This window comes from Simochromis diagramma, unplaced genomic scaffold (assembly GCF_900408965.1).
Source record: "Simochromis diagramma unplaced genomic scaffold, fSimDia1.1 OVJJ01000553.1, whole genome shotgun sequence".
Classification (NCBI taxonomy): domain Eukaryota; kingdom Metazoa; phylum Chordata; class Actinopteri; order Cichliformes; family Cichlidae; genus Simochromis; species Simochromis diagramma.
Genome location: NW_024387095.1, coordinates 352,522 through 364,462, shown reverse-complemented (window position 1 = coordinate 364,462; position 11,941 = coordinate 352,522). Strand labels below are relative to the sequence as shown.

The window sequence follows — 11,941 nt, the reverse complement described above, 5'->3', positions numbered from 1 at the left end:
TTATTAACTGCAAGTGAAAACATTATGAATATATTATATTACATGTCTTTGTTACATTTTACCACTGGATACATATAGAACATAGCCAATAAACAAGCAAGTACTAATTCTATTTCCAAAGAACAATGTTTTTTAATGTCTTGCTGCATAATTTAATTGATTATCTTAAAAGTTTTGGACTGTTGGTTTGTTAAAAAAAAAAAACCTGTAAAAGACATGACCTGAAACTGTAGGAAATTTTGACTAGAATTTTCAAGCCTTTTATAAAGTTGAAGAGTAATTAAAAGAAAACTAAAAACTAAAAATAGATCGTTTACTTAATTCTAGTACTGTGAAAGTGTTCCAGGCTGGTATTATTATTAACTTGCTTGCTTTCTACCTCAGCCCCATGCACTCCCCAGAACATCTCAGCAGAGAGAAATTGTGCAAAAGACTCCATCTCTGTGAAGTGGGAGATGAGCAAAGCAGCACTTTTCTATGTTGCAATGGCAAAGGACAGCAATGGGGTCATTCATAGCTGCAACTCCGTGGATATGTTGTGTACGATCAGTGGCTTGAAGTGTAGCACCAGCTACAAAGTCTATGTTATTGCCTCCAACTTCATGTGCAACAGCTCTGAGAGTGACATGTTTACCATAGAGACAGGTAACCTCTAGTGAAGATGCTCATTTAGTTACTTTATGTAAAAGTTGCCAAGATGTGCATCTTTTTTCTGAGTGAGCATTAATGACTAAAATGTCACAGTCATATTTGCACATTTCTTTTATTTTATTAAAAGTTAAATACAGTTTTGTTTCTTTCTGATTGATAATGGCCCACTTGTGTCATTTCAGTTCCCTGCCCACCAAATAACCTCACTGCCAACCTGGACTGTGCAGCCAATGAGGCTCTGATTTCGTGGCATGGAAGTGTGAGTTCCTACACTGCTACCATTATAGATTCAAGTCAGCGACTTTTAAGCTGCAGTTCCACTGCAACCAACTGCAAAATACCTAACCTGAAATGTGGCGAGCTCTACACTGTGACTGTCAGCCAGCATGACGGCAACTGCTCCAGCATGCCCTCTACGCACATCTACATGGAGTCTGGTAGGAAAATTTTCAAAATACATTAAAAACTGACCACATGTCAATTTGTCAGATCTAGCGTAGTGCTGATAGTCTGAAAAGGCCTAAAATGCTTTTTGTACACAGAAAAAACAGTTTTGATTTATTGTAACAAAAAGGTGTGTTCCCTCGGACTATCCTGAGACCACAAGAGTCATTTTGCTCCACCAGCACCTGACCAGTAATCACTAACCAGGGGATACATCCATTTATGAAGTCTAGAGCTTAGCAGTTTGGAGCCAACTGATTTTGACACTAGACAGAGAACTGACTGAGAAACTGAGGGAGACTACACACTTGTACAGTAGACTGTCAATCGCATGGTAGACCTGCCAAATTTAGCTTCTTAACTCTAATGAATGACATTAATTAAAGTGATCAACATGTTATATTCACTAATGCTACAACACTGAGCCCTATACTAGCAATACTAGGAAAGTATTTACAGAGGTCATAGATCTTGAAGAGTCACCCCCTGCTGGCCACTAGAAAGAATGTAGGTTACAGGCGCTTTAGCGTTGGCTTAGTTTTCACACCCAGATACAAATGATCTCTTTTCTACTAAGACAGACAGTGAGGCTCTAATATAGTGGATCTTTGCCTTTCCCTAAACATACTTTCGATATTAAGTTTGACAGAAGTATTCGTTTTGAATATAAAATTAAATGAAAGTTATTGATTCACCAATTCATTTCTTAGCTGCCTGCCTTCACCCAACCTTCTTATTTTTCGTTCAGTTCCTTGTGGGCCAGCCAGCGCAAGTGCCAGGGTGGACTGTGCATCAGGCAATGTGACAATAAGCTGGAATGCATCCCAAAATGCAGAACGTTATATCGTCAAAATCTCAAACGGCACCATGCCGTTGACGTATAACACCACACAGACAAACCTGGCAGTCCACACACTGGAGTGTGGCCAGGAGTACACAGTGAATTTGATGTCCTTCAATGGCAGCTGCGTCAGTCGTCCTTCAGAGTTATATTTCAGGGAAGGTAAGAGAAGTTAACCCTATAAAGTTTTTTTATTTCATTGACATCAGTGGTTCTACTTTGCTACCTACTAAGATAGTTTCTTCATTAAATAACAGCTGAGCTAATCAGAAAATTTCACTCCCAGTTCCATGTGTACCCACTAACGTTGAAACAAGGAGAAGCTGCAGCCAGAATTTTGTGGACGTCATGTGGCAAGCAAGTCGGGGTGCCATAAACTACACTGCTACTGCTCTGGATGCAGATGGCAGTTACTTAAAGTGTACATCCAATGAGACATCGTGCAGGCTGGTCGATGTAATGTGTGGACATGTGTATAATATCAGTGTGGTTGCTGTGGACAACACGTGCACCAGCATGAAGAGCCGCACATTGCAACTACAGATAGGTACACGCTGACAAAAATATAAGTTAACACTGCTTATGTGCAATCACTGTCAAACTTACACCATGCATGTGTTCTGTGTCGTTCCTCTGCAGAGCCCTGCTCACCCTCTCAGCTGACCGTCTCAGTGAACTGTAGCAGTAACTCTGCCAAGTTAGCCTGGCAGAGCAGCGCCAATGCAGTGTCTTATACTGGCAAAGCCATAACCGCAGACGGTCACAATGTGACCTGTTCCACAACGACAGAACTCAGTTGTAATTTGGAGGGTCTGCAGTGTGGAAAGATGTATAACTTCACTGTGTCAGCTTCAGATTATTACTGTCAGAGTCCAGACAGCAAGCCAGTCATCCATACAACTGGTAAGAAGCAGTAGCACCTCTGCTTTTATTCTACGTCCTAATAACCCTCTCGTACTTATCGAATCCCAAACAGCAGTTGAGATATTGCAGACGAGTAAGTCTAACTGTTTTTCTGTCATCTCAGCCCCATGTACTGTGCAGAATATGCTGACCACTCTTAACTGTACCACCAACATACTGACCATCAGCTGGACACCGGGATCCATGCCAGTGAACTACAGCACCACAGCGGTGATGACAAATGGCACTACACTTCGCTGCGTCACGCAGAGTTCTAGCTGTACGATGCCTGAGTTACAGTGTGGACAGCAGTACAGTGTGAGAGTCAAGCCCATCAGCAGCACATGTGAAGGACCCAGCAGTGTCCCGGAGATTGTAAATTCAGGTATTTTAGTTGACTTGTTAAAGTTTATGACTCTACGAGCCATGATCTCACTCGACATTAAAATGTTTTTTTTCCGTCTTCCTTGTCTTCCTTTTCCTCTTTGTCACATCATTTCTCTCACAGTTCCTTGTGTTCCTGTGAACATCCAAACCCTGGTGGAATGTTCCACTAACAGAGTGTGGGGATCCTGGGATGCAGCTCCTGGGGCAATGTACTACATCTCCACACTGAAAGGAGCAGGAGGTTTCTCTACATCCTGTCAAACAGCTAACCAAAGATGCCTCTTGTCTGGTTTGCAGTGTGCTCAGACATACATGTTCAGTGTGATGGCCTCCAACAACAGGTGTAACAGCTCAAACAGCGCCATGGACACAGCAACAACTGGTAAAATATGGACTAAAATATTTTTTGTAGGGTGTGAAAGCACAGCTTACAAATTAGATTTGTGTGATTCTTCAAGTTGGGCAAAAGAAGATTATCTCAGCGTTCATTTTCTCCACTTTGACTTCCAGCACCCTGTGACCCTACAAACGTGGCTGCTTCTCTGAACTGCCTCTCTGATGTGGTGACGGTTACTTGGAGGGCCAGCGCCGGCGCAAATTATTACACAATCCTGGCTGAGGCCAGTGGACATGTCAACTCCTGTAATTCCACTGGTACTTCCTGTGAGCTAACCAAGATGCAGTGTGGGAATGACTACACTGTGACTGTTCTGGCAGAGGACACAAAGTGCAACAGCTCCATATTTGCTAAAACCAACATTACAACAGGTACTTTCAGTTTTGGCACAAAGAATGACGTCAGGATAAACTGAGTAGCTCAAATTATCCTCATGCAAAAAAAGAATGAAATCTTAAACTTCCTAAAACTGCCTACAATTATAGATTACTTAACCAGAAAGATTCCTTTAATCAGCACATCTGTAATGTGTTTTGTGTGCAGCTCCCTGTGCTCCAGTAATCCAAGACCACTCACTGAACTGTAGCTCCAACCAAGCTTTGGTCACCTGGGTTAAGGATGAGGATGCCATGACTGTCATGGTCAATGCAACCTCCAGTATGGGATATATGCAGTCGTGCAGCTCATCTTCCAACAACAGCTGTGTCCTGGATCTGCTGTGTGGAAACACTTACACTGTAAAGGCTGTCGCAAAAGGACCTCAGTGTCAGAGCAAACCCAGCTCTGCTTTTCAGATTGTTACAGGTAAAGAATATAAGAAAAAAAATTTGACTTAACAATTGCTGTTTCTTTTTGATGTCTTTCTCTGATTTTCTTTTGAAAAAAATTCAATAGTGGTGGTTTTTATACTTTAAAACAGTACAGTTTTTATAGCAAAAGAAAGAAATCTGTCAGCACAACTATTGGGTCTTATATATAAAAAAAAAATAGTTTTGTTAAAAAAAAAAATCTTGTAGCCCATTGCCCATCGTCTTTGCTGGGCCAATTCTGGCCCCCAGACCTAATGTTTAACAACCCTATCATAAAGTTTAGGGATGGGTTAAAAAAAAGGATGAAGGTATTCAGGAACTGAACTTGTCTTCTCTCACACAGCACCCTGTACCCCTGCAAACGTGGAGTACCAATACTCCTGTGACACTGGCATTGCTTTTGTGAGTTGGGATGAGACTTTGGGCAGGAAGAGATTCTATGTGCATGCTCAGTCTGGAAATTTCACAGCCTCCTGCAGCACCAGCCAGACTGACTGCTCCCTGCCCACGCTGCTTTGTAGTCGCACATACAGTGTAAAAGTAGTAGCTCTGGCTGACTCCTGCAACAGCAGCATGCCCGGCGTAACGACTATACAGACAGGTAAGACGGAGAGGATGTGGATGCAGGTGATGTATATACAGCTGGGAAAGTTCTGTGGGAAATTCAAAAATACTATTTCTGATTACCATGAATACAATTTCCAATTTCCCCATGTTCCCTTTTCTACTATCGTAAGTATCCAAGTGTAGTAAACTGTATATAATACAGTAAATTCTGTATTTCTTTTAAAACACTTAGTTGAAATGCCGAGTAATGCATTGGATTAAAAATTATTTAACACATTTATTTTAAAAAAATATATATAAATATAACTTTTAGCAAATACATGGCTTAAGATAGCAGTCCCCAACCCCCGGGCCACGGACTGCTACTGGTCCGTGAGACGTTTGGTACCGGGCCTCGAGAGTTGAGGCGGGTGTGAAATCTATGGTTTTCAGGGTTTTTATCGGTTTCTATCCTTATTTTTTTATCGTTATTATCGTTAACTTGTTTTCTCTGGGTCTTTTCCTGTGTGTCATGAATAACTCTTCTTTTTTTGTTACCAGTACTGGTTTTATTTTGTTGTATTTATCCGCGACACCTTAAAGGCCGGTCCATGAAAATATTGTCGACATAAACCGGTCCGTGGCGCAAAAAAGGTTGGGGACTGCTGGCTTAAGAGATACCAGGTGTAACTTCCTAAAAAATGAAAATGAGGGTTAATTAGGTGGTGTTTGTACTCTGCTTTAAAGACTCAGTGGTTTTTCCTTTTGTTTTCCTGTCAGCCCCTTGTGCTCCAGTGAACGTCAGTGCTTCCCTGCTGTGTGACAACAACACTGCGGCAGTAAGCTGGCAACACAGTCCTAGTGCAGTGTCCTACAGTGTGAAGGCAGTTGGCAGAGATGGCGACCTCAAAAGGTGTGCCACAAACAGCACAAGTTGCCTGCTACCCAACATGCACTGCTCTCAAACCTACATTATCACCGTCACTCCCTTCTCTATGCGCTGCGAAGGCAGAGAAAGTTTCCCATACACCTACAATGCAGGTGAGATAATGCCAAATAAAAAAATAAACTGGATAAACTTGGCTTTAATCAACTTTATGCATTCTTTAAAATAACCACTAACAATATTTATTTAATAATTATTATATCTATCTTTTATTAATTCAAAACAAAGATTTCGCTTTTAATATTTTTAATTATATTTAGATTTATAACCTGTCCAACTTTATCTCACCATCTTTTTCGCAGGTTCCTGCCCTCCCACCAACGTCCACATGTCTCTGCAGTGCGATGGAAATGTGGGCCGTGTGACCTGGGACCCTGCCCTTCGAGCAGATCTCTACTTGGCCACAACCGCACCTTCTCTCACGGACAAACACATCCACAACTGCTCATCCAATGGAACAAGCTGCTCCCTTACAGACCTCCACTGCGGAGAAACAGTCGTTGTCACTGTTGTCACCATAGAGAGAGGCTGCACGAGCCAACCCAGCGTACCATTCACCTTACAAACAGGTCAGAGAATTGAACCATCCATCCATCCAACTTTTGTAGTGTTCAACAAATACAGCTACCATAGAACTAAACGTCAGATACAATGTACAAATCTGTTTGCCTGGTACTTTTGTGCATCAACATTTTATTAATATGTTATAATGGCTCACATCTGCCACGTTTCAGTTCACCCATATGCAGACCATAACACAGAGCAGAAAGTGAACTTATTTTTGAAAAGATATAACAAAAGTCGACAAAGGGTAAGGTTACTAAATTCAAAGGGTACAAAACCTAAACCAAAACCTAAACAATGCAACAGAACTAGGAACTAAAGAACTTGCAAGAAAGAACCAGAAAAAAATGATAAACAATCATATAGACAGTTGTCCTGTCAGATATAACCAACTTTCAGGAAATAAAATAGAACTTACGCAGATTTTGTCTTACCCATCCATCCATTCTCTTTCGCTTATCCTTGTCAAGGGGCAAAACCCTACGATAGGCTGGGACATGCTCTTTCCCCCATAGGGCAAGAGGCAGGGTACACCCTGGACAGGTCACCAGGGCTAACACAGAAAGGCAGACAACCATTCACACTCACGGACATAAAAAAATCGCTTGTTAACACATAAGATAAGCAAGACAGTTGAACGCACAGTGATCTTAACACTAATTAATGCCATACCAATAAGTTGATTCTGTTCATCTGGACGTAAAGTTTCCAGTGGGAGACGAATTAGGGAGGTTTTTCAGGTAAAATCAAATCCAAAGACAGGATCTGTTGTTGCTCATATTCTATTTCTAAAATAGTGTTAAAAAAATCACTGGGACACTAATTATCAAATTGTCTCTCTACCTGTCTCTCCCCCTTCTTAGTCATCTGCCCACCCACTGGTGTGACTGGAGTGACAAATTGCAGAAACAATGACATCACAGTAAGCTGGGACCCAAGTCCAGAAAGCGGAGTGACCTACTTCATCTACTCCCAAGGAAACAGTGGGATCGCTTATAACTACTCCACAACTCAGACTTTCTATGTGATGAATGGGCTGCAGTGTGGACAAGCATATATGCTCTCAGTGGCTGCCCAGGACCCTGACTGCACCAGTCTCTTGAGCAAGCAGATAGAAACTGAGACAGGTTAATATCTGGATATTTCTGGGTTTGTTCACCAACAAAGTACTGGTTTGACATCCTTTGCAAATAATTAACCCCAGTTTGGTCTTTTTTTTAATGCAGATGATTTTGTTCATTTCTCACATAATGACTTGTTGTTAATCTCCTTACTTCCAGTTCCATGTCCTCCAACCAACCTGACTGTCAAAACTGAATGTGCCACCAACTTAGCGATTCTGAAGTGGGCACCGAGTACACATGCCATCTCTTACACAGCCACATTAACTGGTACCCACGGCCACTTAGTTTCCTGTCGTACCAACAAAACAACCTGCTCATTGAAGGTGGATTGTTCAAAGCAGTACTCAGCTTTTGTGGTTGCTTCCAGTGCAACATGCAACAGCAGTAAATCAGTTAATCTAACTTTTGTCTCAGGTACATGACATCTGCTTTTAGGGTTAGATTTTCTTTTAAATCTCAAAACTATTAAACAGTCAACTGATAATCTTCCCTTCTTTTCTCTTCCAAAAGCCCCTTGTCTGCCTGACAGGGTACAAGCAGAGCTGGACTGCAATGCTAACACCTTTGCAGTGGAGTGGAGGGGAAGCCTTGGGGACATTGATTACACTGCAATCGCCATCGGCAGCGACAAGACACGGAGAACTTGCAACTCTAGTAGCACCAACTGCGTTATCCAGAACCTAACTTGTGGCCTCATTTACAGCATTGTCGTCACTACCTCGTCAATCGACTGCGGCTTCATTGAAGGCTCCAACTATGAGATACAGTCAGGTAGCAAATATTCTTTGACCAACATTAAAATTGGGGCAAATGTTTTGAAGTCACTAAACAAAATCCATAACAACGTTATAAAACATATTACAATTCACACATTTTGAGAAGGAGCAAGATTCCTGAACGTCCTGAGTCATTTAATATTTAGAATAGAATAGAAGAATTCAACTTTATTGTCATTGCACATGCACAGGTACAGGGCAACGAAATGCAGTTTGCATCCATCCAGAAGTGCTTTAGTGATATAGATATATTACAATATATATTAGCAATAATATAGATATGTGAGTATATTACAGAAATGGGTCTATTATGGTATGTTATAATGTACACGGTATGAAGTATGTTGTGAATATTCTATAACTATAAGTATGTACAGGCTGTAGTGAGTACAAGCTATGTACAGGCTATGAACAGGATATAAATATGAAAAACTATACAGAATATGAAATAAATAACTTTACAGAATCTGAGATATACAGCTATACAGAAATGGGAACTATGCAAGTTGTAAACAGTTGTAGGATTGAAGATTATCGAATGTACAGAATGATTATTTACACAGAGCTATACAGTAGTGCAGTTAAGATAAGTGAGGGTGTAGATAGTTTCTACAGAGGTGCTAGTGCTAGTGGTTGTGAGTGGTGGTTCAGTCCATGTTATTATTGTGTGTTTGAGGGTACAGTTGTCCATTGTGTGTGTGTGTAGGTGGTTGTGGGTGTGTGTATGTTCAGTCCATGAGTTTAACGTGGGTCAGATGTCAGGAGGCAGAGTTCAGGAGTCTGACAGCTGTGGGGAAGAAGCTGTTCCGGTACCTGGTGGTCTTAGTCCGGAGGCTCCTGTGGCGCCTCCCAGAGGGCAGGAGGGTGAAGAGTCCATGTGATGGGTGACTGGGGTCTTTGATGATTTTCCCAGCCCTTTCAGACACCGCTTCCTGTAGATGTCTTTTATGGCAGGAAGTGGTGCTCCGGCGATGCGCTGGGCAGTTTTCACGACCCTCTGCAACGCCTTCCGGTCCGAGGCAGAGCAGTTCCCGTACCAGACTGTTATACAGTTGGTCAGGATGCTCTCGATGGTGCAGCGGTAGAAGTTCACCAGGATGTCTGAGGACAGGTGGTTCTTCCTCAGAGTCCTCAAGAAGAAGAGGCGCTGGTGAGCCTTCTTGACCAGCTTGGAGCAGTTGGTCGTCCAGGTGAGATCCTCGGAGATGTGGACTCCCAGGAACTTGAAGCTGCTCACACGCTCCACAGCCGTCCCCTTAATGTGGATGGGTGGATGTGGGTCAGCATTCCTCCTGTAGTCCACGATGAGCTCCTTGGTCTTCTCGGTGTTAAGCAGCAGGTTGTTTGTGTCGCACCACTCAGCAGAACGATCACCTATTCCCTGTAGGCTGCCTCATCTTGTCCTGATGAGGCCAATCCACGTGGTGTAATCTATTTTGAAAAACTAATGATGGTGTTTGGAACCATAAGCAGGTCTGCAGTCGGGGTGAAGAGAGGAGTTGGAAATGGCCTAATCACACAGACTTGTGGTAACCTGTGTTCCTTGTGATTGTAGACGAAAAACAGTGGTTATCCAGCCGGAAATGTTGGAGGGCGGTTGGTCAGGAAGTCCATTAACCATTTGCAGATGAGGGAACTGATTCCCAGGTCGTCTAGTTTCATGATGAGTTGTGAGGGGTGGATTGTATTGAATGCTGAACTGAAGTCTATAAACAGCATTCATTTAATATTTATTTTTAGGTTTTGTGCAGCAACATTCATACAGTATACTTCTATCCCTTCAAATTTTTCATTATAACCTTTATCTAACCTACTTTCACCCCATTTAATAACTTTTAAAACCACCCACATCTGCAAGTTAATCTTCCTTGCTTTGTCTCCAGCCCCCTGTAAGCCAAACAGCGTGATGGTGAATTTGCAGTGCAGAACAAACATGGCGACTGTCAGCTGGGCAAACTCAGGCCCAGACCAACTGCAGGTGGTGTCAGCGAGGGACAGCAGAGGAACAGTCACCACCTGCAACTCCACCAGCTCCAACTGCACCTTCAGTCAACTTAAGTGCGGGGAGATATATGCCATCAGTGTGGTCGGTCTCACAAGCAACTGCAGCAGTGAACTGGCTTTTGCCCAAAGACTCAACACGGGTAATTTAGCAAATAATAATGAACAGATTGATGCACTGTATCACTGTGACAATTCATCAAGCTTGTTTATAACAAATGCAACAGGTTGTTTAGACTCAATCACATTTAGAAGCACAAGACATAATGGCCTGTCTCATGGCATAATTGAAACCTCTATTAAGTTACAGCACAGCAGAATAATAATAATACAGACTTCTGTAATGAATTATGATCAAAAATAAAAAAATAACTTTCATTTTTCTAAATTAATTTGCTTAGAAGAGCTATTATTTGTGATCTGCACACAAGCTGTTGTGAATGATTGTTAAAATAAAGGCAGAAAATATAGCCAAACATAGCCAAACACTCCCCAGTATTGACATAATTATCAAGGCTATATGAAAGAATAAATACCCCCAAACCCTATAATGTAATGTAAAAATATTTTTAAAAATGTAAAAATGTTTCTATAAAACTACTAAAAACTGAAGAATATTTTAACTGCATTATTTTTTTTTACTTATGCAATGAAGCTGAAGCAGCATTTTGAAATGGTATTAGATTTAGGCGAAGCTGATTTGACTTCTGACATCATAGTCATCCATCACTGAACCTGGACAAGTACATGCCATTAGTGTAGAATATTACAAGCCTGAGCACTGCAGGAATAAACAATATCACACTGATCCATACACTTACCTGTTTCTGTCCTCCATCAGCTCCATGCATTCCCACACACGTCATAGCAAGGGTGGACTGCAACACCGGCATCACTGCAGTCACATGGGATCCTGCGCTGGGTGCCACATCTTACACTGTCTATGCTCGGGGCAGTCTGGGCTACAATGCTCAGTGTAACAACACCGACACCAACTGTGACTTCCTTAACCTGGCCTGTGGACAAGACTACAACATCACAGTGGTGGCTCTCCATAACACCTGTGTCGGCATGGCCAGCGAGACTGTCAAGGCCACCACTGGTAATAAAATACAACCTGTCATACCCACACAACAAGCTGCTCACTAAAAGTAAATTGTGCACAGCTGTAATGTTGCTAATGCAACATGAAACAACAGTGCATCAATTTTTCACACCTACTTTTAGTGTTTCTTTGTGTTGCAGTTACTTGTAATTTACTTTAATGAACATAGCATTAGCTTTTTTATTATTAGCGGCTAAGCTAAATGTTAATGTTATAAAAAAAAAAAAAAGGTAACAGCAATTAAATAACCCCCCCCCCCAAAAGATCAGCTGAACATCTTTTTTGAAGATTAAATACATAAATTGTGTTAATAACATCTGCTACATGTTAAAAGTATTAACTTTTCAAAGTTACATCTGTGTCCCTAGTTAACTGCTAACCTGCAGTTATCCTAACAAGAAAACCATTTACTATGTCAGAGCTTTTAAAGTTAAAGAACATTTCTAT

General features: G+C 41.6%; 2 protein-coding genes across 2 annotated transcripts in view; both read left to right on the top strand.

Annotated features, from left to right (window-relative positions):
- The first annotated feature begins 217 nt into the window (after positions 1–217).
- On the top strand, positions 218–1,510 carry LOC120742841 (fibronectin type III domain-containing protein 7-like). The gene is made up of 2 exons (XM_040046287.1): positions 218–645; positions 834–1,510. Exons 1-2 carry the CDS (start codon positions 456–458, stop codon positions 1,112–1,114), a joined length of 471 nt encoding a protein of 156 aa, XP_039902221.1. The 5' UTR covers positions 218–455; the 3' UTR covers positions 1,115–1,510.
- A 22-nt stretch (positions 1,511–1,532) lies between these two features.
- Positions 1,533–11,941, top strand: part of LOC120742836 — a 28,739-nt gene continuing 18,330 nt past the window's right edge. Inside the window, exons 1-15 of the mRNA XM_040046277.1 lie at positions 1,533–2,098; positions 2,223–2,483; positions 2,576–2,839; positions 2,964–3,224; positions 3,348–3,608; positions 3,737–3,994; positions 4,167–4,427; positions 4,776–5,033; positions 5,759–6,019; positions 6,227–6,493; positions 7,352–7,615; positions 7,769–8,026; positions 8,123–8,383; positions 10,272–10,532; positions 11,231–11,491. Coding sequence (XP_039902211.1) covers positions 1,963–2,098; positions 2,223–2,483; positions 2,576–2,839; positions 2,964–3,224; positions 3,348–3,608; positions 3,737–3,994; positions 4,167–4,427; positions 4,776–5,033; positions 5,759–6,019; positions 6,227–6,493; positions 7,352–7,615; positions 7,769–8,026; positions 8,123–8,383; positions 10,272–10,532; positions 11,231–11,491 — 3,793 coding nt within the window. The 5' untranslated portion in view covers positions 1,533–1,962. The remainder of the gene's footprint in view (positions 2,099–2,222; positions 2,484–2,575; positions 2,840–2,963; positions 3,225–3,347; positions 3,609–3,736; positions 3,995–4,166; positions 4,428–4,775; positions 5,034–5,758; positions 6,020–6,226; positions 6,494–7,351; positions 7,616–7,768; positions 8,027–8,122; positions 8,384–10,271; positions 10,533–11,230; positions 11,492–11,941) is intronic.